This window comes from Metarhizium robertsii (assembly GCF_000187425.2).
Source record: "Metarhizium robertsii ARSEF 23 chromosome Unknown MAA_Scf_5, whole genome shotgun sequence".
NCBI classification, from domain to species: domain Eukaryota; kingdom Fungi; phylum Ascomycota; class Sordariomycetes; order Hypocreales; family Clavicipitaceae; genus Metarhizium; species Metarhizium robertsii.
The window spans coordinates 3,536,256-3,560,090 of record NW_011942193.1 but is presented as its reverse complement, the minus strand read 5'-3'; the positions used below and the strand labels follow the sequence as shown (position 1 = coordinate 3,560,090).

The following is a 23,835-nucleotide window of genomic DNA, read 5'->3' as shown; positions in this document are numbered from 1 at the left end:
ACTCTGCCACATGCTAGTGAATTTGTCTTGTCGGTAAAGGAATTTATTTATTCAGGTGCAGACTGTCAAAGTCGCATCCCCTGTGAAGATCTATCACTCAATCTCACCACGTGATATTCATAAGCCGGGAAATGGACTTCGGATTGTCAATCCTATTGTTACGGCATTGCGATGGATCACATTAGAACCTCAACGCCCACCCAGGAACACCTTTTGAAACAAGCGGAGGGAACATGAATGGGAGGTGCATTCATTCAATATAGTTATTTAAAACATGTTCAAACCATAAGTTTACCCTAAAATAAAGTAAAATAAAATAAATAAGCCAGTTTCAATTTTTAGTTTTGCTAGATGTTAGCCACTGCGATGCACGAGGAAACCCCGACGATTAACCGGCCAACAATCAATTGAGCTGCGGCCCTGTGGTCCAGCAGAGCTTCACTTACCATCCACAGAGGAATCGCTGTGCTGCCACACCTCCAAGTTTTCCTCAATCCACAAAATCTCTTCTCAAAGGGTCATCAGGATCTACTAAAGAGAATCGCTATCCGATTTCACCGGTAGCAACATCATGGCATCGAATGAACCACCACGGTTCGACGATTCTGAAGATGAGGAAGACTTCAACCCTGCTCCCGCTGACCTGTCGGATGAAGAACCCGCAGGCAATGACGATGAATCGCCGCGTAAACCACACTCCAACGATAGCGATGAAGAAGATGGCGAAAAGGTAGCACGCGGTAGTCGCCGAAGTGGTGAGGAGGATGCCGACCAGAATGATGAAGATGGTGAAGACAGAGACCCAGATGAGGATGACGATGACGACGATGACGACGATGATGAGGATATCCAGCAGGTAAGTGTTTATTCTCTCCTTTTTTATTGTACTGCGGCTTTCATTAACCTCGCGGTCAGGGTCATCGTAGAAAACGACGCCGAGATCGACGTAACGCCTTCTTCGATATTGAAGCCGAAGTTGATGACGAGGATGAGGGAGAAGACGAAGAAAAGGATGGGGAGGAAATTGAAGACTTCATCGACAACGAACACCCTGACGACATTGCTGAGAGTGCCCGACTCGACGATGACCGAAGGCATCGCGAACTGGACAGACGCCGTGAGATGGAAGCTAGCTTGGATGCTGAAAAACAAGCAGAGATCCTCCGCCAGCGATACGGAAATAGACGACCAGCCAAGGGCTTCGGGGATTCTGCTGTTGTACCAAAACGTCTCCTACTTCCCAGTGTTGATGACCCTAGCATTTGGGCTGTCAGGTGTAAGGAAGGCAAGGAGCGTGAGGTTGTCTTATCCATTATGAAGCGTATTGAAGAGCGAATTGGGACAAAGGATGAGCTGGCTATTACAGCTGCATTCGAAAGAGGCGGTGCCCAATCCGTCATGAAAGGCTTCATCTATGTCGAGGCACAACGCCAGACTGACATTCTTGTCGCCTTGGATGGCATGCTGAATGTCTACCCTCGCTCGAAAATGACCCTGGTGGACATCAAGGATATGCCAGAACTTTTGCGAGTCACAAAAACTCCAACGCTAGAGCCTGGTGCATGGGTACGACTTCGTCGCCCAGCGAAGCATGGTGGAGACCTGGCTCAAGTCCTTGATGTTACAGAAAATGGCTTGGAAGCCAGAGTGCGTTTTATTCCTCGGTTAGACTATGGCATGCGGGATGAAGCGCTGTCCAGTACATCGTCAGATGGCAAACGGAAGAGACCAGGGGCTGCTGGTCCTCGCCCGCCGCAAAGACTGTTCAGTGAGATAGAGGCTCGTAAGCGACATCCACGCTACATTCAGGGTAACCCTTCGACGAATACTTGGTCTTACATGGGCGACGAATTCGAGAACGGTTTTCAGGTCAAAGACGTCAAGATTCAACAACTGGTTGTGACGGACGTGAATCCATCCTTGGAAGAGGTCACGAGGTTTGCTTCCGGTGCTGAGGACGGTACGGAGAACCTGGATCTCAAGGCACTTGCTGCTAGCTTGAAGGACAGCAATACGCTCGTGACCTACCTTCCTGGTGACATTATCGAGGTGTATTCTGGTGAACAAAAGGGTGTAGTAGGCAAGGCTACAAACGTCCAGGGTGACATCGTCACCATGTCCGTCACGGAAGGCGATCTTGAGGGACAAACAATCGAAGTACCGATCAAAGGCTTGCGCAAACGGTTCAAAATTGGTGACCACGTCAAGGTCATCGGTGGCAGTAAATTCCGTGATGAGGTGGGAACTGTCGTAAAGATATCTGAGGATCGTGTTACTCTCTTGACAGATCAAACAAATACCGAGGTGACAGTCTTCAGTAAAGATCTGCGAGAAGCAAGTGACATTGGTGGACAAGGATCACTTGGTCAGTTTTCGCTCCATGACTTGGTTCAATTAGATCCAACGACTGTTGGATGTATCGTCAAAATCGACAGGGAATCACTTGTTGTGCTAGACCAGTATGGCGATACAAGACAGCTCATGCCATCTCAGATCTCCAACAAACTCCCTAAGCGAAAACAGGCTGTCGCGGCGGATCGGGAGGGCTCGGAGATCCGACTGGATGATGTTGTCAAAGAATTTACGGGCCAACATAGACAGGGCAAGATCATTCATATTCACAGGTCTTATGTCTTCTTACACACAAACGACAGCAACGAGAACGCGGGTGTTTTTGTCACCAAATCGAGTATGGTTAATACCGTTGCTGCGAAGGGTGGGCGCGTCAATGCAGCATCATCTGGTCCGGATCTAAGCGCCATGAATCCGGCATTGAAGATACACAAGAATGGTGGAAATAGCAAGCCCTCTCAACCTGTTAAGATGTTTGGCCGGGATCGTGCCATCAACCAGACTGCCATTATTAAAAAGGGGCCCTATAAGGGCCTTCTTGGTATTGTCAAGGACACCACCGATACTCATGCTCGAGTGGAACTGCATACGAAGGGCAAGACAATCACAGTTCCGCGTGATTCGCTGAGCTTCAAGGACAAGACCACGGGCGCTACTATTGATATTAATGGCAGAGGACGTGGTGCCCCTGGTGGTGGTTTTGCCCGCGGTGGTGGCGACAAAATACCTGGCTGGCAGGGAGGATCGCGGACACCAATTGGCACAGGCAGTTCTGATCGGGTTCCTGCTTGGGGCTCACGCAGTAAGTCTTCATGTGGTCTTTACTTCGCTTGGATGGCTATTGCTAACTCGATATGGTGATCAGCACCCGCTGCTGGTGGACGGACTCCGGCTTGGAAGGCTCAGGATTATTCTGGCTCACGGACTCCAGCGTGGGCTGATGGCTCACGAACTGTGAACCCTTACGATGGTAGCCGTACGGCATATGGCTCGGGATCCCGTACGCCCGCATGGCAGTCCGGGGCACGTACTCCTGCTGTCGGCGACGCTTTTGGGGCCGGTTCGCGAACACCGGCTTATGCTGGGGGTGGCGCCGATGGTTGGGCATCAGGATCCAAGACACCGGCATGGGGAGCATCGGCACCTACTCCGGGGGCCAGCGGTAACGATTCTTGGGGTTATACTCCCGGGGCAACTACCGGGGCGTATGACGCCCCAACCCCTGGTGCAGCTATTGGTGCCCCTACTCCAGGCGCAATGAATGCTCCAACTCCTGGTGCATATTCCGCTCCAACTCCTGCGGCTAGTGCGCCAACTCCTGGTGGCGGATGGCAGGGCGGCTGGGGCCCAGAATCGGCTCCGACTCCTGCGGCCGCTGCCCCGACACCCGGTGCAAGTGGTTACTACGGTGCCCCGACTCCGGCCGCATATGGTGGTGCTCCTGAAACTCCAGCGGCCAGTGGGCCAAGGTATACAGATGACGATTGATTGGGCTGGCTTGGGTGCTTGGGTTACCGTCCTGGTGAGGACTGTATTAGAATGGCCACTTGAGGGGTAGCAGGTTCTGGCGTTTGGGTGAATTGTATGTAATATCACACTAGAAGTACTGGCGCAAGATGCACCGTTGGTTTAATTTGACGTGACTGCGGCAGAGTCTTGTTTCTAACAATGGTTATGTTCCATCAGTAATTGAGAGCTGCTCTGTCGTATTTCATTGGGTAGGACGTTTGTTGGTGGGATGCGAACACTCTGGTTCGTAAGCTCTGCCCATCCATTATTGCTCAAGGTTGATAACCCCCGACCCCCTTCCCTCTCTCGCCTCTCTCGCCCTTAGCTGATGACCATATATAATCATCGGACATAGCGCACGTTATAGCTGACTTCATTGGCCTCGGGTGAGTTCCTCCAATGAATAGCTGTATGGCTATATGACTGCTCATAGCTATTCAGTATCGTGAGTTGCTCCTAGATGGTTCTGCGAGCCACCCTGTACTCACCCCACACTACCCAACAACTTTTTTTCCGTTCCATGCCCCCCTCTCGTTGTTAACTTCCTCCAACTGTCATGCAGATCCCGTGTCAAACCCGCTGGATATTCCACGCGATGGGATACATTGCGACAAATGCGTCTCGCCTTTCACAACACCCCACCATAGTGCATTCTTCGTGTAGAGGTGGCCGATACATGCGAGCTTACCAACCCACTCAGTCGCATGGCGGCGCATTCAATATCGGAACCACGCGCAAACAGCAAATATACACGCACCTTGCCAGGAATTTCACAAGCGCCACGACGAGAAGAGCAGGGAAACCCGCCGCGGGGAGACAAACAGCACAGCAGCAGCCGACCAAAGATGCATTCCATAAAACTGCGGAGACGAGGGATGCTGCGGTGCAAGTCGTGCGCTTGAAACGGGCTGCTGAAATAAAGACGAAGGCAGAAACCGAGAAGGCCAACCAAAAAGAATACCAGAAGCGATATCAATCAGCAGCAAGAAAATGGGTCTCGACTATGATTGCCTTGCCCATTCTCCTGGTCACTAGCTACTATCTGTTTGACAGACGTAAGTTTATAATGCCCCAAGCAAGGAAGCACCGCAAGCGGGCCACAACCTGTAGCCGAACTAAGTTGAATCCTGCAGTTGCTCTAGGGAATGAGCCCAAAACGCTATCAAAAGTGAGCACGACCGCGAGCCGACGTGAATAGACAGCACCCAACGGACCTCGCCACACTCGGTGCGGCAGGCGACCACGACCGCGAACTACCGGGCTGATTGGAAATAACTTGTTGCGATAGCCCTAGGGCGACCGTATATGGGCGTGAAATCCATGGCGTCTTCTGCGCACCAAGTTGACCACTGGCATCAAAATACTGCAATAGGTTGGAGCCGGCGAAGACTACTGGGTAGCTGTCACCGATAGTCGCTATGGGCGCTGACGTACTACCATCACGATGCTTCCGCTAGGCGACCTCACTGCACACTGAGAAACGAAGGGTCCCGCAAGAATGGTCTACTGACTTGACACCGAGCAACACGTTGAGCATCCAACGCTGCAACTCGGGACGAAACTGACCACCAAGGACCACCATAAATTAATTGAGATATAATGTAGATTAGATTACAGGAGTCACAGCTCCGCATCCAATACGAATTTATCGCAATCACAATGACACCAAGTTGAACGGACCTATAGATCAACCACGCAATGAAACGAATAAACATTACGAATGGATTTATGAGTGATATTTAGCAAAGAGCATGGTTTATACAACCTCGGCGCGAGGTATGAGACTTGGGATGGCATCCACCGCATATTGCATGGTTGAACCAACCCGGGAATACACCCCAGCTGCGCCTGTGTAACAGATTCATAATATCCTGGGCGGCGTTGGCCTCGTCGACCAACGCGGTACATTCGTTTCAGGACGAGAAAGCCTGTACTGTTGCATGAAATTTGGACACGAGGTTTGAGAAAACCTGCTGTTGCCTAAGGCGATATTCCGGTGGCAGGGATTTTATGGCAATGCTGTGGCCGTCCGTAGCCCAGTGAATCACCCGAACGTGAATTTCTCTCATACAGCACGAGACCACGCAAGGAAGCCCATAAACTCCCTGGAGTTGTTGACAACAACAGGGGCACTTCCATCAACTTGTACCAGACAGTTGGACAAGAGAAATGAAGGCCCATATTCTAATGCACTTAGAATGTCAAGATTCAATGGACCTACTCCATGGTTCGCTCCGGGGATCTTGACATGGGATTGACTACCTACCTCTAAAAAAGTAGGTATGTAGCCATGAAGTCATGGTGTGGAGCGTTATGTGCAACCGCCACATTTCTTGTCGTTGATTTTCTCACCAATATGCGGTGCTACGCAGTAAGGGTGCGATGCTGGAATGTGTACGAATATTACCCACCTACCTACCTAGTGGGTAGCTATGTGAAGGGGAAATGGACTATCAAACAAAGGCAACTCGAGGTTGAATGTCGCGAGTTGGAGGATGGCAATGGTTACAGCTTCGCCGCCAGTTTCCCTTCACCCCTCTTCTCAATATCAGCAGCGTCTCTTTTAGCCCACTCCCTCATCACCTTTCTTTGTATCTTGCCGCTCGCTAATTTCGGAACTTCTTCAATAAAAACCACGCCACCCCCCAGTCGCTTATGCTTGGCCACTCGAGAAGTAATCCATTTCTCTATGTCGACCGGCTGAAGCTTTTCTCTGGATTGAAGTTGAAGGACTACATATGCACGAGGCAACTCATTACCATGTCTGCAGTCAGATATTAGAATTCGGCGTTTAACCTGCTTAGATATGGGGGATGGCATCACTCCTACATTGTGATTCCTACTACTGCAGCATCTGCAACATGCTCGTTCTCCAATAGGACAGCTTCAAGTTCCGCAGGGGCTACTTGGAGGCCGTTGACCTTTATCAACTCCTAGTTTATCACTGTTAGTTTCGGCCATGTTGGTGGCAGAGTTGAAAAAATCCAGTTCGATTCAAGCACCGACCTTTTTGCGATCCACGATCCAGAACAAACCATCCTTGTTACGGATCGCAACATCTCCGGTCCTGAGCCAGCCATTCTGTATGGTCTCTCGTGTTGCCTTTTCATTCCGCCAGTACCCCAGACATACATTCGGTCCTTTGATGCACAATTCCCCCGGGGTATCAATTCCAACCTCTTGACCTTCGTCATCAAGAAGTTTGCAATGAGAGTTAGGCATGAGGTTGCCTACCGTGCCCATGACATCATCCGAACTTGAAGGTTGTGTGATACTTGCGCAGGTTAGCTCAGTCATGCCCCAACCTTGTCGGATGGGAATTCCCAACTTCTTCCGGCAATCGTTCTGGAGTTCTCGGGATAGTGGCGCAGCGCCACATCGAATTTCTTCGACACTCGACAGATCGTACTTGGAAGTTTCGGGGCGCTTTGACAGCATGACCAACACAGGCGGAGCCACCTGTAAAGTAGTAATCTTATGTCGGCTGATGGCATCGAGAAACCGTTCAAAATTGAACTCGGTCATAACGTAGACGGGGTTCTCCAACTTAAGGGCCATAAGAATGGTATATAACTGGCCGTAGGCGTGGTAAAGTGGAAGAAATCCAATCCACCGCTCTTGCGGGGGGGTCCCTGACTTTAAATACGGCGTGTCGACATATCTCATGAAATAACTCTGCTCGAGATTCGCTATGAGGTTTGAATGTGATACACACACCCCCTTTGGTAGCCCTGTTGTTCCTGAACTGTAATTGATAGTAGCAATGGTCTGGGTAGACTCTTTTGAGGTCAACAACGGCCAACTCCAATTCTCTGCTTGCTGTGGAGTTCCCAACATACAAGTCCAGTCCTCGATACCATTACGAGTTGGCTCCACTTCGTCAGAGAACTGGAAAATCCTATCTTTCTGTATGCCGACCATATCACACGCCGCTATCGCCCGGTCGAGGACTGCTGGATGTGCCAATACTACTTTCGCCGTCGAGTTGGAAAGCTGGTGAGCTAGCTCTACATAGCACCACTTCGGTTAGCATACATGAAAAAAAAGAAGTAGAAGTAAAAGCAATTGACTTCTTCTCCCCCCCTGAGCAATATGTCATGACGTATTTAGTGGTTGGTGTGAAACGGACCTTGGCCAGTATATGACGGGTTAGCACCACTGAAAACGTATCCAGACCCAACAATGCCGAGATATGCGACGGGGACGAAAATATGGTTTGGAGTAAAGATTAGAATCACGTCTCCTTTGTTTATGCCTAGCTGGGAAAGCCCTACACCGAGTCTCTTAACCCATTGTAAAGCACCCTTCGGGGACAAATTCATTTCAGGCTGCCTGCTGTTGAACCAGAGCGGCTCGTCTGATAAATTACGCTTTCCAAATAAATAAGACAATAAATCGGTTTGGGGTATGTCCAAATCTGGGAATGAAGACTTGAAAGGCATTTTTGTTTGATGTCTGGGGACGATTTCAAGCTCAGAGTGTGGGTGAGAAAGGGGGAGGTGTCGAGAGAAGAGAAGCTTTCCCCGGGAAGACTCTCAATTTAACGCAGACAGTCTGCAGAACCTTGATGCCGTTATTCCTAGCTATGGGCTCGAGGTGAGGAGTACATCCGACCACCGGTAGTCGCCTTCTTGATGCCTCGGTACCAGCGTTAGTTTGTTGGGGCAAATCTGCATTGTTAGTGGGGAACATCCGTACCGGCATAGTGGGAGACGCATTCAGGGCCACGGAAACACCGTCTGATGCCGACACTTACATAATTACTCCGCGGACCAGTCTGGTAACTGCGTCGTCCTTGCTGGAAGCCGGGGGGCATTTACATGCAAGAAAATCATGGAGGCTAAGATGTTAGCTGGCAGCATCTTAAACTTTGTCATGCAGCAAATCTATACCCCCGCTATATGAGGACGGAGTCGAGCATAATTCCAACATTAAATTGTGGCAATACGGGATAGTAGGCAACATGGGTCAGTCACACTCTCTCACACACACGTATACTTATATGCATATGTTTTGCTTTCATATTAGTCCAGGAAACCACTTCAAGGGTTCTCGTTACGCTATGAAGTTTTCTCCAACGGTCATGTCTCAGAACGGTGGCCGTCGACGGGCAGAGAGGATAGCCAGGTCAGCAAACATCCTCCACACTCCTCTCGGCGCACTGCTAATTTTTGGTCATGATATACATGTGGATATCTATTTCGGGGAGATTCTACGTCTAACTCTAGTACTAGCTTTCAGCACGATGAAACAACTACCTAGTAGTCAAATCACGACGGGAAACCATCACCTCCCTTCAGAATCAACGACCAGCTATATAGAGATGGGTACTCAAGTACATGTCAGAAAGAACCAAAAAAAAAAAAAAAAAAAAAAAGAGAAATAAAGACATAATAACATTCAACAGAATACACTATTCCTTTGGTCCGCCAAATCTGGAAATACCATTTCGAATGCTCGAGTCGACCTTCTTGGCCATCTTCTCAAGAGGCAGGCGGTTTTCAACTCGCTGAATAGCTCTTGAGACAGGAGGCTCAATACGCTGGACAGCACGTTCGACTCGAGGGGTAAAATAGGTGATGTTGCGTTCCCATCTTGGTGCCCATTTAGCAGTTTGGCGAGCCAGTCTTTCCTCAGCGCCTGGCATGACGAGATAGAGAGGAGTGAGCACGCCAACACCGGCGGCGCCCATGCAAAGGACCTCGGAGCGTTTGGCTCCAGGCAATCTTGGGACTCGGTGAGGCATGATGCTGATTCAACAGAGGTATGGTAAAGTCAAACGTGTGTGTTCTGATCTGCCTGCCTAGAATACTGTTAGAATACTGTTAGTATTACTGCCCGGACCGATATCTTAGTGACGGTTCGAGAAGGAGGTCCGTACCAGCAATAACAGCCAGATGAAATTGTAGTTGCACGAGCTTTGGAGGATGCAGGATGATGACTGGTGATTAACACCACCCGGAGTCAGTGAGGGGGGACGAGACCTAAATACCCAATGTTCACCAAGGGGAGGGGGCGAAAGCCAGAGCCACCCGCATCGAGTTGCAAGCGCAGGGGAAGGCCAGTTGAGAAGTGGCGTCTGGGTATGTGTACACGCACGAGGCTCCTGATGGATGTACTCACCGGTCAGCCTTTGTATTACGCCGGTACATGGTTCTCCGCACTTTGGTACAACACGCCATGCTCGTGTGAGGAGTATGAGGACTGAGAGGACGGTACGCGGTGCCAGTGCTACATCACCTCCACTAGTCATGCCACCAAATGCAGGACCCTCACATTCTGGCGTGTTAACAAGGTGAGATGAGGCATGTCGACCAATCCAATCGCCGCTATTCCGCCCAGCAGCATCATGCCCACACACACAAGCTTGATATAGGGGATGAATTGAAACTGGACCTGGGTGCTCCGTATATTTTGGGCAAGAAGCAATCGCTGTTCAAGGTACCAGGCTTCTGGCCGTTCTGCGTTCGTTCATGGCGCCGTTGATTGGTTGGCTTGCTTTATAATTACGGAATGGCGTGGCTCCTCGCCGCTCCTTTCCCGCTTGCAATTAAATACGTCAGGTCCTTATCCATCACCCTCCCCCCTCTTGCTCCTTCTCCATTTGTTTTCTCATCTGCCAAGAATGAGTTGGCTTGGCCGGGGGGGGATTAGGTATCTGAACGCTCTTAATTAGCCTTGTCTACCACCACCAGCCTGCGATACCTTCCCTATGCTTTACATGCGCACAAGGCGCTGTCGTAGGAAGGGCAGGTGGTGTTTTGACCAGCCCTTGTCTAGCTTGTCTGCTCCACCCCCAGAATCATGGGCCCACTTCCCCAGACTGGGCTCCGGCAAACGAGACAGACACACACACTAACTAGTAAGCCCCATCGACGATGAGAAAGATGCTTCTCCCCACTTTGCTTTGGTAGGCTGCTGACAAGCTGGAACATCTATCCTCGTGTTGTGCACTCTTCAGCCGACCGGGTCCGTATTAGTTGGGCCTCAGTTGTTGCCTGCGAAATGGCGGCAAAACGAGTTAATCAGCTATGCTTCGACATCGCTGTCAAGTTTGAACAAACAAGAGTTTAAAAATAAATTAATATCACATTGCAAGTTGCTTACTGTGAAGCCAATTTCTAAATGCCAAATAAGTAAGGCCTTGCGTAATGCGCGACCATCTAGGAGGCTTTTTTTTTTTTTTTTAAAAAAAAAAATAGATCGCAGAATAAAATTTGTTTCCTTTTTCCTCCTGCCGCCTAGAAAATAAATTTTTTGTTTCGCTTTAGATAATATTAAGAAAACAACCAGCACTGTATTATTATTTTTTAATCAGGTTGTTTTTTGAGCCAGAGTAATCTAATTTTTTTTTTAGGGCGGGCATATGCGTGTGTGGAGGGGGTGGCCGGTCTCTGTGAAAAAAAAAAAAAAACCACTATATTCCACTACATTCAGAGGTTAATTTTTGTAAAGCCCACTGATATATATTAAATAGGTGGTCTAATACAGTGTATTTATTTCTGAAACTGAAGAAATTTATTTATTTAGCATGATGCATAGTGCATGAAGTGCAAAAAAATTTTTCATTCTAAGTGAGTATATATATTAATGTTCAATTCTTTCGCTCTGTGGTCAAATAATGAAATTACACGCAATCTAAAACAGTATTGGGCTGTACCAGGCCAGTATATTTGGCCATAAGCTTCTAAAGCCTTGTGCACGACGTAATCATCGCCATAACATGCATACTCTATCCAGCACTACGCCACTCATTGGCGTGCTTAACTCCGTAAAAGATTCCCAATCACGATTCACGATTCGCCGAAAGCCAGCACTGATATTATAGTAAAATACATATGTATGCTCTAAATCGGGCAGTAACCGAAGATGCGTAGATAGATCTCCTAGTCGCCACGTATCATCCATCAGTCTTTATCCTTCTCGGTGAGCGTTGGCCCGCAACGTTTATCGGCCGGCTCATATAGATAAAGTTCATATCGCCATATCTTCGCCATCCAAATGGACATAAGCATCAAGGCGACTGGGTAATCTCATAGACAAGCTGGTAGCACACAGTCTGCAGCAACTAAGGGGTTTCAGACTCCAATTGCCAGTGTGGCAGCGACTTAACTGTTCCCTACCGGAAAGCTCTGAGATTGCATTCAAGTCAGGTTCAAGACCTCGCACACCTAAGTATATACATATAGTATAGTACATATATGTATGACAAGGTAAGAAAGAATGTGTTGCAAGTTCGGAGAGAAAGGTTGTCTTGGCAAGTGCACCCATCGAAAGGCTAGCTCTAATTGGCTGCGACCCACAATGACCTCAGCCTGAAGACGGCATCCGAGCCGTGGTTGATTCGCTTTCCACCATCATATTGCGCACCACCACCACAACACATCGAGAACTCCGCCGTGTTCCGACGGCTTATGCTTTCATCATTATATCGGCTGATAGCTGCGCTGCTGGCGACAACATTGCGTTACATCTGAACTGCGTTCTTTCCATGGCCGGAAGCTAGGAGCTTCCTACCTGGCCGTTCGGCTGTCCCCTTCACACGACTGTGTTTCAACACCTTCCATCGATCGCGCAGTTATTATGGCCTCACGACACGTGCCCAATGCCCCTAGAGGCATTGGCCAGCAAAGGGTGGTGACATATGCAGGCCAAGCCCGTAAACGACCATCGACCACGGCAACAACCCGCGATCCGGACCCCGATTCGTCGCGATCGAAGTTGTCGCAAATCTACGATTACCCGTCGTCGCCCGAGAGTACATATCAACCCCCGAAACTGCAAGACTCCTCGCTTAAAGTATCAAAAAAGATTCCCATATCGTCCTCATCAAAACCAAATTCCAGTACTGCGCCAAGCAAGACACCACGGCCGTCTCCTTCGAAAAATGGACTGGCAAGGAAGCGTGATCATGCTGCCGCCTTTCCTGCAGATCGCGGCCAAAAGACCCCCAAAAATAAAGCCAACGATGAGAAAGATGGTAGTAGAAATGCAGCAGATATCCTAGCACGGCCAAGCCCCTCCAACTTCACTCAGCATGACGCAAAACAAGCTTGGAAAAACCGTAGCTCTGATAGAGATCTGGTTTCTGCTAGCGCAACGCCAGTGAAACGTACAAATGCAAGTTCTTCACGACGACCGCGCCTGATAGATGCTCTCGCCGCCCAGAAGAAGTCGCTCTCTCTGGGTGATGACGACGGAGAACGAGAACCGTCACTAGGAGTTGAACAGACATCGGATATGCGTCGGGATTTCCAATCCCAAGACGCAGGCCGGAGCATTCGCACTCCAGATCGTCGGGCAACGACAACGCCAGCTAACCGGAAAGTTCGGTTCACCTACAGTCAGTCTCGACGGATCGTCAGCGAATCGCAAACCCCGGAGCTTTTCGACAGCCCTAGTAGAGCTCAGGAGAATGAGCTCGACCCTTTACTAGCTGAGACGGGCGCGATTTCCAGTCCTCCGGCCGATGCCTTTGCCCCCGACGACTCTGATGATGAGGACAATACTCAACCTGCGATCAAGAGCGTCCATGAGTTAAGGCGCGCAGGCGCGAACAATAGATTTGCGGACGAGATGGACGATTTAATAGCAAGAATTGGTCTTCCGGGTACGAGCAGCGCTACCATGAGACGAAATGCGCTCTGCGAACTGGTACAGAAGCTTCAACGGAAGGAGTTTATGAGACAATTTCGAGACCACACTTCTCGAGATACGGTTGCTCGAGATATTGGAAAAGAACAGGATATCATCTGTGGCTTCGCTCTAGTATCCTACCTGCTTTCCTTTTTAACCGCTGGGCCGGCTCCAAATCTGCTACGGCAACTAGCAGGAGATGGTGTCGGTAGGCTGTTGGGACTACTTCTTCGTGTAGATGAGGACATTACAATTATTGCCTCCCAGAAGAAGATGAACATGTCTAGAATGTCGAAATTGTCGGTCGATGGGGTGAAGTCCATTTTGCAAGGCCTACCAATATGGCATGGCTACCAACCTGTCTCTCCGTCCCCACGAACAGCCGCTCTTCAGCTGATGGCCTTGCTTAGCCGCTGCGCAGATGCAGTGTTCCTGGATCAAATTCTCTCGGACGCACACTCAGATATTGTTTCCGTTGCTACCTGGGCAAGCGAGGAAGGATCTTGCGACGAGGTGGACTATGCTCTAACTGTATTCACCCTCGAAACACAGTCCAGCGCTGGAGTAGCCCCAAGGCTGAATTCAGACGGCGGCCATCCAGCAAGGATCGCCAAGCTGCTTTCGCGAGCACTCCAGCAGTGGCCGAGTGGACGGCCAGAGCTAGACTCAGCGATTCTGAAGCTGGCCATTAACACCACCAATGCTGAGGATGAAGCGGCAGCATTTGATGACCCGCAACTTTCTACAAAGCTAGCGCGTCGTGTTGGCTACCTATTTGCCGACGTACGCAATACAATTTTTGCGGGCAAGTTGGACGGCGAGACATATGATGAACTCTTGCTCATGCTGGGCGTCATGATAAATATCATGGAGCACTGCACTCCCGCGAGAAGGGCCGTAACAGAGGACACCATGGATAATCTAGTAAAGTTGTGGCAGGATAACAAGGAGTCTGTTGGCGAGGTAAGCGGCCCGTTTGATCTTCTTTTCCGTCTCTTTACTGCTGTGCTAACCCACAAGTAGGCGGACTCTGTAGACAAATCCAAATTGAGCGTTGCCGTTGGATACTTGTCTGTGCTACTCGGGTACATGTGTCTAACAAGACAGGCGAGGGGTCGCCTAGAGCACCGTGTTGGCCATGGGGCACTGCAAAGCCTCCGAACTTCGATCCAACAGTTCGCAAGCATGTATAAAGCCGTGGATAGCAAAGCTCACGCAATGGACATTCTCGTACAGGAGCTTCGGCGGGTAGTTTGAGGTGCTTTCTTATGTCAACAACACAAACCATGCACACCTGTGCAAAATCGAGGGAGGTCTGCCGGGCGGGTCGGGGTTGACTGCGCTTGCTCATGCGGTGTTTCGGCGCTCGCCTGTTGTTTTGTTGGTTTTATGGATAACGTGGCGAATTGATGGATAGATATTGGTAACAGGTTGGGTGTATGACAGTCGAAGCTAGCTCTGCATTGGGTCATGAGATTTATTCATGAATTGTCGATCATCGTGATATACTGTGCCGTGATCTTCATGGACGGGATGCCGAGGCGCAACCACCCATCACCGCCTTACCTCTTCGGAGTCCCATGTGTCCTGTCTTGGTAGGTGTAAGCTTGTTGCTAGCCCGCCGTTTGTAAGAAGAGTGGCCGTAGCTGAATGCCTGGCCATTTTTCAACATTGCTGAACTTGCGTTACTCCTTACAGCAGCCCGCGCGTGAGGTCAAATTGGTTGACGGAGAAAGGCATTGTGACGAAAGGGCAACAACTGTGGCGAGACATGTATGTATGTGCGCTGGGACAATCTGGCCGGTACCGGAGCATACCCCACTACCACGCTCTAGTCTGATCGTATGTCCTGGCACCTAGGTACTAGGTACTTAGTTCTGGTTGGCAGTGATGGTGGGAACTTGATGGTGGGCTGACGGCGAATTGCTCAAGCGGGCAGACACTGACTGGGTGGGCATCATCGACTAAGTTCGCGCCGTGTTCGTCGAACCGCGCAATCGCCAAACGCTGTCGGAAGAACGGACATCCCACGAGCCTCTACCACAGCACTGTTGCGCCGTAGAAGTCACCATTTTGTCCCTTAACATCTGCCGCGCCTACCAGAATGCCTGCGCCGAAGCAAAGAAAGGTAGCCATCGTCGGTAGCCGATCCGTAGGTAAGGGCGGACAGGGATACTGCCATGGAATCAAAAAGACCATAAATACTGACCAGAATCAGGAAAATCTTCCCTTGCGGTACAATTTGTCGACGGACACTTTGTAGATAGCTACTACCCAACGATCGAGAATACCTTTAGCAAGACAATTCGGTATAAAGGCCAGGACTATGCCACAGAAATTGTCGACACTGCTGGTCAGGATGAATATAGCATCCTGAATTCCAAACATTTCATTGGAATCCATGGTTACATGCTTGTGTATTCAGTCTCGTCTCTTCCCTCATTTGAAATGATCCAGGTTATCAGGGAAAAGATCCTCAATCATTTGGTAAGTTTCCCCCCGGGTGCCAAGGGCAGTCTTTCTTGCCACAGACAATTATTCTCGCCACTAACAGAGTGACTGTTGGGCCACGGCCAACAGGGGAGCGAATCTGTCCCTATTGTCATAGTCGGCAACAAGAGCGACCTACGACCTGAACAACGCCAAGTGAGCCCAGAGGAAGGAAAGAAGCTGTCGGACAAGTTCCAATGTGGCTGGACAGAGGCAAGCGCGCGATATAATGAAAATGTTGGTCGCGCGTTCGAACTGTTGATTGCCCAGATTGAGAAGTCACAGAACCCGGGCGAGGCCCCAGAAAAGGGCAACTGTTCTCTAATGTAATATCATAGGAGAAGTATAGCTGCGGGCAGCTTGGGGTTGAGGCTCTTGGGAATATACACACACATATATATAGGTCTATTACACTATAAACGATTCCAATATCAGTACTATGAACTCAGGAACACATTTTGCAATTGAGTGCTTTCTAACATGTCATAAACCCAAGCCCAACGACATGTGTACCCTGTCACACAACCAGAGCTCGCGGAGGAACATCGTTGGCTAGAAGGCCAAGGTATGTGAGGGGTGGCTACTACCTAGATAAAGACCAGAGTCGCCCAGAGTAATGAACAAGATCCTTTACGATTGCTGTAACCAAATTGGTAAAAGCTACGCAAATCGGAAGACGACGATTTACCGCTCAGGTGGTAAAAGTTGGGCGTCCGGGTGCCTGGCTTGCCTTGATAAATGTTAGGCTTTAATCAGCCTCGCCCCGCCACAGCCACATTTCGGCTGCCACCGACGCAAAACCAAGTGCTGGACATGCTCAGGTTTTTTTGTCCGTCCCCTGTTACCTTTTCGACCCCACCGACCAACACACTGTCTGCCCCTCCCCTCCCCCACCAAAAAAATGGTGACTATTCGGGGAGAGTGTTAGGTTGTTCACCCAACTGTCTCGTGCAAGCTGTGACTCAAAAGAAAGGGAATTGCTTTCAACTCCCCAAACAGTCGCACCTTCCGCTGAAAATACCGACAACGAGCAGAAAGACAGACTGCGATATTCCACTCATACTCCGATACCAGCTTTGCGAACGTCCTCGAAGCGAACGAATATTTACAAGATGCTTGATGTTATAGACTTTATCACGGAGCGAGGTGGTGATCCGGAGAAGATTCGCGAGTCTCAACGTCGCAGATCTGCCAATGTCGAAGTTGTGGACGAGATTATTGCCCTTTTTGAAGATCACCGCAGAAGTAAGTCTATCAATCGCCTCGCAACTTGAAGCTAGAATTGACCCTTAGCTGACAAAAACCGTCGTTGCGACTAGCCCAATACAGCGCTACACAAGTGAACAGCAAGATCAATGATGTTCAGAAACAAATTGGAGCTAAGAAGAAGGTTAGTCAAGATCAAGGATTAAAATGTCGACGGAAACCACCCTCTTTGTCTTTCTCCTCCCGTTCTTCCCGTGATCCACCGAACCATCACTAACGGTTTACAATTTAGGCGAAGGAGGATGCGGATGAGCTTCTCAAGCAGAAAGTTGAACTTGAGAAGGAGAAGAAGGCACTGGTAGAGTCCGCCGCCGAAAAAGATGCATTGCTCAAAGCGAAGATCAAGACAGTAGGCAACTACGTACATGACTCCGTGCCAGTGAGCAACAACGAGGTTTGTCACCATCCCTGAGAGTATGCCGGATGCTGGCTCCAAAATGTTGTGATTTTAACACACCATTCCACAGGACAACAACGTGGTAGAGCGTACATGGGCACCAGAAGGTGCCACGGTGGAGAAGCGCAGCAATGTTCTTTCTCATCATGAAGTCCTTCTTAGACTCGATGGCTACGATCCCGACCGGGGTGTGAAGGTAGTTGGCCACCGTGGCTACTTCTTACGACAGTGGGGAGTATTTTTGAACCAGGCTCTAATCAACTATGGCCTTGAATTCCTCAGCCAGCGAGGGTATACTCCATTGCAGACGCCACAATTCATGCTCAAAGATTACATGGGCAAGACCGCTCAACTTGAGCAGTTCGACGAGGAGTTGTATAAAGTGACAGATGGCGAAGCAAAGAATGACAAGTACCTGATTGCTACGTCGGAACAGCCTATTTCTGCATTCCACGCTGATGAGTGGCTGATCCCCAAGGATCTTCCCATCAAGTAGGTTCATGTGCTGTTGGGGCAATAACGCCATATTTCTACTTTGATCTACTATTAACAATAGGCTCCCTCAGATATGCTGGTTACAGCACTTGCTACAGACGCGAAGCAGGCTCCCATGGCAGAGATGCCTGGGGTATTTACCGCGTCCACCAGTTTGAAAAGGTAAAGGCATACCTCCCAGCACCTTGTATCAACCGAGGGTCTTTCACCGCTAACAGAGCAAAGATCGAACAATTCCTCTTAACGGACCCAGAAAAATCTTGGGACGCCTTCCATGACATGATAGGTATTTCCGAGGAGTTCTACAAGTCGCTCGAGTTGCCGTATCAGATTGTGTCAATTGTGTCTGGCGCATTGAATAACGCGGCGTCTAAGAAACTGGATTTAGAGGCCTGGTTCCCATTCCAAGGCGAATACAAAGAACTCGTCTCTTGCTCCAACTGTACCGACTATCAGTCTCGCGCCCTTGAGATACGATTTGGCTCCAAGATGCAGACTGATGTCAAGAAGAAATACGTTCATTGTCTTAACTCTACGCTCTGTGCGACAACCAGAACTATGTGCTGCATTTTGGAGAACTACCAGACTGAGGAGGTGAGTAGTGCTGAGCCAGCCCCCCGCATTGCGTTGGGAAGGGAGTCCACGCACATTTTCACGGAGCAACATTTTCTAACTGGTCACATAATAGGGGCTGAGAGTACCAGAACCTCTTAGGAAGTATCTCCCCGGAGCACCAGAATTTATTCCTTTTGCCAAGGAGTTGCCGAAGGAGTCTACCTCGCAGAAATCTCTACCTCAGCGACCAAAGGGAGGAAAGTAGTTGCCCAGGCCTCACCATACTGTCATCTGCGCTTCCGCAACTGACTATGCATTGGTGCTATTATACACGTTATTCAGATGGGATACAGGAATGGCACGATAGACAATTTTATATGAGATTTTCCGTGCTTCATCATGATGCTCGTTCTGTATTGTGTAAATGTTGAGCCGAAACAGATCGAATGTGATGCTTTAGGGATTGTGGAAATCGGGTCGGGATGTCACTGAGGCAAGTACGTTCCATGCACAAAATCAAGTAACCAGGAGAGAGACCATTTCGTAGTCGCACAGGTAAAATTACATCGCAATCTCAGGCTCCAGCATATTCCTTTCCAAACCCGTTAGAATGGAACCGGTCGCAAGTGGTGTGCGTTAGTGGTTTAGCAGGGTGGCGCAGGTGTATGCGACGTGAGCCACACAACTGCTCAGCATTCAACCTTCTGCACCAACGTCCAACCAGGCATTCATTCTTGCGCAAACAAGACTGGACCAGTGACGAACTGCACCCCGGGCAATACAACTGTTTGTCAAGATTTGCGATCGTCTGAGGAGCCAAAGTGCCGGTGAGCATGCCAGGATGGGCAGACATATTTCGACGCCGGAGGAGAGGAAGTCAACATACCACAAGTCTCAAGCCTCGTCGTAGCAAGCAGAGTGCACAACCCGTCGCCTTGGGAGCACCGGCTGCTATCAATCCAGAGGTTGAGAGACTGAGTGAAACGAGGCAAGGTAGCAACAGAAAGAAACAATCGGCACCATCACTCGGAGTAAGTCCATGGCTCAACGCTCGAGGATCGCCCAGATGGAACGACTAAATTACCCATCACAGACGAACCACCTCGGGAAATTCGCCTATGAAGATGAAATGCCAAGCTGGCTAGCGAGAAAACTAGCTAAAGGTGGCCAGATTTGTACTGATGGTAAGAAGCCTGCTGACAAGAGGTCGATCATGACATAATAGATGAGATGTAGCATGACAGCTTAGTGTTGTGTAGGTGTTATCCCGGTCCTGGCGAAGGTTGTGGGAAAGAGCCATTCAATAAGCTATGCGTATTTTTGCCACCCTTGCGTGCAGCATGTGTCGAAGTTGAGCCGAGAAGGTAAGCGTATCACTTTGAAGCTGACATGATTACTGACTTTGGGGGAAACTAGGAGGATTTTGTGGATATCGAAACATTCAATCTCTGACATCATATATAATTAATACCAGAGCATCAGGCCACGAGCATTTCCAGGACGGTCTTCCCTCGGTTTTTCAGATTCAGGACTTGATTGAGTCAGCTTGGGATCTCGGTCACAACTCAAACGGTCGGCTTGAAACTGGGGGGATTATTGGAACCCGAAAATACATTGGCACACCAGAGGCAAGGATGCACAATCAAGCTCTACGGAAAGGGTTCCATTGCTGACGGTCTTTCTTGGATAGGCGCATGCACTTTTCAGAAGTCTCGCAATTCCGTACGATGACCACTTGCCACGCACCAATTTTCTTTACTCATTCTGGTACTAGATGTGTAGTGAGGGCATTTCGCCCTGTAGAAACGGGACAGGCATGGGAAAACATGATAAAGGCAATAGAGGCATATTTTGCAGCGGAATGGGGCACGAGGCCGGGGAGAAAAGTGCGTCATACAAATCTCCCACCAATTTATCTACAGCATCAGGGTAAGTGAGACAATTCACGATACTTTCAAACCAAGAGAGCATTAATAAATCAAATTAGGACACTCCCTCACTGTTGTGGGCTTTGAAAGAAGCTTGGGCGGAGGGTCCTACCTCTATGTGTTTGACCCATCGAGTCGGGATCCAGAGTCGATTAAAAAACACACCAGCAAAGGCTTGAAAAGCAATGCCACGAGGGCAGACTCTCTTGTTGACCCTTATAGGCGAGGAGAAACATACTTAAGCAAGTACCCGGAGTTCGAGGTTTTGTTGTGAGTGTTGATTTTGGGGCGTCTTGTGCTACTCTCGCCTACTTGTACTAATAGCTCGCTCTCCGATGAAGCCTACAAGACGCCATACCAGGACCTTGACTCGACACAATAAAAAGCCGTAACTAGTGTTGGCGCTCGCCCTCAAACCATTGCCGAAGCTTTTCAAGTGCACGACTGCGGTGAGATATCTTGTTCTTCTCCGCCCCGTCCATCTCAGCAAATCTGGATTGCCCGACAAATTAGCACACCTACAGTGATTGAAACACCAGGTTTGGGACTCCACTTAAAGATGTTTGAAAGGATAGGGCGTGCGAAAGTGTAGTAAGGAATATTCTTTTGTGCCAACATACGTTTTCCCGTCATGTTCGAAGATAGGATCCCAACCTGCAAGACAATGTTTCATTAGCGGTCGTTTATGCCTGATTTTATTGACTTGATTGAGTATCAACTGCATTGATGTATAATTAGGTGGCACCTACCAAAATGAGTTGGCCCCCTTGCAGGGACAATATTTCCCTTCGGCCCAGGACAAGATTAGCTGGCTGGCTGGTTGCTTGTACAAACAGTACACCGATCGAAAGCACAAATCAAGCAACTTACCGGACACCTTCCTTGGAAAATAATTGGCTTATGTCCTGGGCCCTCGGAATAGCCAAACGTACAAACAGCCTCAGCAGACTTGTCTGCGTATGCAGCCAAGAGATTGTTCAAACCTTCGTGGCCAATACCCGCCAAGAACCATTTACTGTACTCAAACCAACAAGGGGTCGTTAGAAGAAGCAGGTAGCCATATGATGAATTTGCCGGCTCGGTACTTGGGTCCTCGTCTTACATATAGGGTCCCGGTAGCCCTGCGAGAGCATTGAAACACAGGGCTGTGTCTTCCACAAGTACTGGCCCATTGACAAGTTCAGCAGCCCTACGACACTTGGACTCGGTTACCTCCTCAATGGAACCCTGGACCTCCTCAACGTCTATGGGATTGCTTCGGACTTCGATACCAGGCTCAAGTATGGCCTTTACCTCCCGAAGCTTGTTCGAATTGCCGGTGACGAAATTAATACATGGCGCCATAGTGCCGTCTCATACACATGTAGAATTTTGAATTCCTGCCGAATAGTGTCAATATCCTAAAATCCAATCTTTGCTCCCTTATGCACACATCGTTGGGACATAAATAACGAGCATGCTAGTGTGAAAAAGGATGTGTTCCCCCAACAAATAGGTCCATTCCATGTGGGAGGCAAATGTCGATGACCGAAGGAGGGGTAAAAATTGGACATTTACCTCGTGAAAAGGTGCACAATTTCGAGAGAAGATATGTTGGCTCAGCTTCCAGATGCCCAGAACAGGAATGGTGGTATAACTGGAAGCAGTTTTCTAGGAGCTGTGCTGCCAGTGTTGGTCCATTCTGATGAGAGAGCAGGCAAAATTAAAGCCCCGTTATGTGCATACCAAAATAGTGGCGGGAACATATAACCCAAAGCATCCGAACAGGAAGCCCCCAGTCGTGAAGGCTCATATATTGTTGCAATTTTCTAAAGAAAGCAGACGTCGCTCCAGCTTCTCAGTCTATCAAATATCTTCTCTTGTACCCCTTTGCCCTTCAAGTCTTGTTATTCAAGAATTACCTGCAGAAGTATTATCCAGCTTCCATTGCTTAACCCACGCTTCAATCCGGTCTACATTAGACTCCATCTCATCAGAGGTGTTGCTCATCAGCTCAATGACAATCTCCTCATCAAAGCCCTCCCGTGCCTCTTGAAGTAACACCTCCATGATTTCCGAGTCCAGGTTCTCCTGAAGCTTGGCTTCGGCATAGTCTCTATTTATCATAAGATGCATCAGCCTTCCAACTCTGGCTCTTTGAGAATGTATGACAGAGAATAAAGAACGGCATTGCACATTTGGGGTTCGCCATGTTGCTCACCTAGCCGTCAACCTGTCAAACAAGGTTGAAGAATCCACCCTCAAAACCACAACCAGGTCTATCCAGCTTCGTGGGAAAAGATCACAGGCATGCCAGTCGATTATACAGCCACCAGCTTTGACATCTTCCTCAATGGCATCTAGTAGCTGAGAAAAGTATTCGCAGTCAGTCGCAGTGAGTTTTTAGGTAGTGGACGGCCTATTCTTACTTTGTCTTCATCCACAATCCAGCTCTGGTACTCGTCACTCCAACCTTCGTGACACTCCTTATCCTTGACTATTTGGTTCACGGAGACATGTCGAAGTCCAGTTCGCTCTGCTAAACTCTCGCTGTGGGTGGTCTTGCCCACACCGGGAGTTCCAGTTACAATGATGTTCGGGCTTTGTCTCATCTTGCTCCTGTGACACTGTATATAAATAGACTTGTCAGTCGTTTATGTTTTTTTTTTTCCTCGATATTATTGGGAACCCTCCCTCAGCCCGAAATGTCTTTGAATGTCAGCGGTCAAATTTCGAAGAGAATTCTAGAGCCGTACCGCCCCAGTACTTTAAAACTCCACATTTTGGAGTTCATACTATGCCTACACCGAGGCATATCCTCGCTTTGATGCATATATGCCACTCCAGGTCCGAGATCCATATTCTACGACACGGTTAACGAATGCCATACATTGTTGTTTTTCATTAAAAGAAGGGGAATCCCTAGAGTCTAATTATAAAATGAGACCCAAAAATGCGTCATCATAGCTAGACATACATTTACATCAATAGATAAGTGCCTAACATCTGCCAGACAACTGATCGTTTCCGAATACGTCGGCGATAATCCCTCAGTCAACAGTGCCTTGAAGTCGCAACATCTTCCCTCATACATCTGCAATACATGACATGTCATAGTGTGCGCCAAGCTCCTCAAAGATCCATACACAGCTTGACTGGGGTCGTAAGCATGGCAGCCTAGCATCGCATCCTCTACCCAGTGGTCAAAACAAACCCAATAAAATGTAC

General features: G+C 49.0%; 8 protein-coding genes across 8 annotated transcripts; 4 read left to right on the top strand and 4 right to left on the bottom strand.

The window, feature by feature from the left end:
- Nucleotides 1-571: 571 nt before the first annotated feature.
- On the top strand, nucleotides 572-3,840 carry MAA_06847 (transcription elongation factor 5; the record flags this gene model as incomplete). Its single annotated transcript, XM_007824845.1, has 3 exons — nucleotides 572-856; nucleotides 916-3,154; nucleotides 3,218-3,840. The coding sequence occupies 3 exons, from the start codon at nucleotides 572-574 to the stop codon at nucleotides 3,838-3,840; spliced, it is 3,147 nt and encodes a 1,048-aa protein (XP_007823036.1).
- Nucleotides 3,841-6,366: 2,526 nt separating this feature from the next.
- On the bottom strand, nucleotides 6,367-8,303 carry MAA_11276 (uncharacterized protein; the record flags this gene model as incomplete). Its single annotated transcript, XM_011413256.1, has 4 exons — nucleotides 6,367-6,625; nucleotides 6,691-6,794; nucleotides 6,868-7,868; nucleotides 7,991-8,303. The coding sequence occupies 4 exons, from the start codon at nucleotides 8,301-8,303 to the stop codon at nucleotides 6,367-6,369; spliced, it is 1,677 nt and encodes a 558-aa protein (XP_011411558.1).
- Nucleotides 8,304-9,274: 971 nt separating this feature from the next.
- On the bottom strand, nucleotides 9,275-9,607 carry MAA_06846 (4-coumarate:coenzyme A ligase; the record flags this gene model as incomplete). Its single annotated transcript, XM_007824844.1, has 1 exon — nucleotides 9,275-9,607. The coding sequence occupies one exon, from the start codon at nucleotides 9,605-9,607 to the stop codon at nucleotides 9,275-9,277; it is 333 nt and encodes a 110-aa protein (XP_007823035.1).
- Nucleotides 9,608-12,444: 2,837 nt separating this feature from the next.
- MAA_11275 (uncharacterized protein) lies at nucleotides 12,445-14,754 on the top strand (the record flags this gene model as incomplete). Its single annotated transcript, XM_011413255.1, has 2 exons — nucleotides 12,445-14,460; nucleotides 14,521-14,754. The coding sequence occupies 2 exons, from the start codon at nucleotides 12,445-12,447 to the stop codon at nucleotides 14,752-14,754; spliced, it is 2,250 nt and encodes a 749-aa protein (XP_011411557.1).
- Nucleotides 14,755-15,601: 847 nt separating this feature from the next.
- Nucleotides 15,602-16,317, top strand: MAA_11274 (Peptidase cysteine/serine, trypsin-like protein; the record flags this gene model as incomplete). Its single annotated transcript, XM_011413254.1, has 3 exons — nucleotides 15,602-15,653; nucleotides 15,716-15,984; nucleotides 16,078-16,317. The coding sequence occupies 3 exons, from the start codon at nucleotides 15,602-15,604 to the stop codon at nucleotides 16,315-16,317; spliced, it is 561 nt and encodes a 186-aa protein (XP_011411556.1).
- A 782-nt stretch (nucleotides 16,318-17,099) lies between these two features.
- Nucleotides 17,100-18,965, top strand: MAA_06845 (seryl-tRNA synthetase; the record flags this gene model as incomplete). Its single annotated transcript, XM_007824843.2, has 7 exons — nucleotides 17,100-17,232; nucleotides 17,307-17,377; nucleotides 17,486-17,647; nucleotides 17,721-18,142; nucleotides 18,217-18,307; nucleotides 18,371-18,739; nucleotides 18,834-18,965. The coding sequence occupies 7 exons, from the start codon at nucleotides 17,100-17,102 to the stop codon at nucleotides 18,963-18,965; spliced, it is 1,380 nt and encodes a 459-aa protein (XP_007823034.2).
- A 2,761-nt stretch (nucleotides 18,966-21,726) lies between these two features.
- On the bottom strand, nucleotides 21,727-21,972 carry MAA_11273 (Ubiquinol-cytochrome C reductase, UQCRX/QCR9-like protein; the record flags this gene model as incomplete). The annotated part of the gene is made up of 1 exon (XM_011413253.1): nucleotides 21,727-21,972. The coding sequence occupies one exon, from the start codon at nucleotides 21,970-21,972 to the stop codon at nucleotides 21,727-21,729; it is 246 nt and encodes an 81-aa protein (XP_011411555.1).
- Nucleotides 21,973-22,518: 546 nt separating this feature from the next.
- On the bottom strand, nucleotides 22,519-23,219 carry MAA_11272 (splicing factor 3A subunit 2; the record flags this gene model as incomplete). Its single annotated transcript, XM_011413252.1, has 3 exons — nucleotides 22,519-22,723; nucleotides 22,829-22,974; nucleotides 23,037-23,219. The coding sequence occupies 3 exons, from the start codon at nucleotides 23,217-23,219 to the stop codon at nucleotides 22,519-22,521; spliced, it is 534 nt and encodes a 177-aa protein (XP_011411554.1).
- Nucleotides 23,220-23,835: the final 616 nt, after the last annotated feature.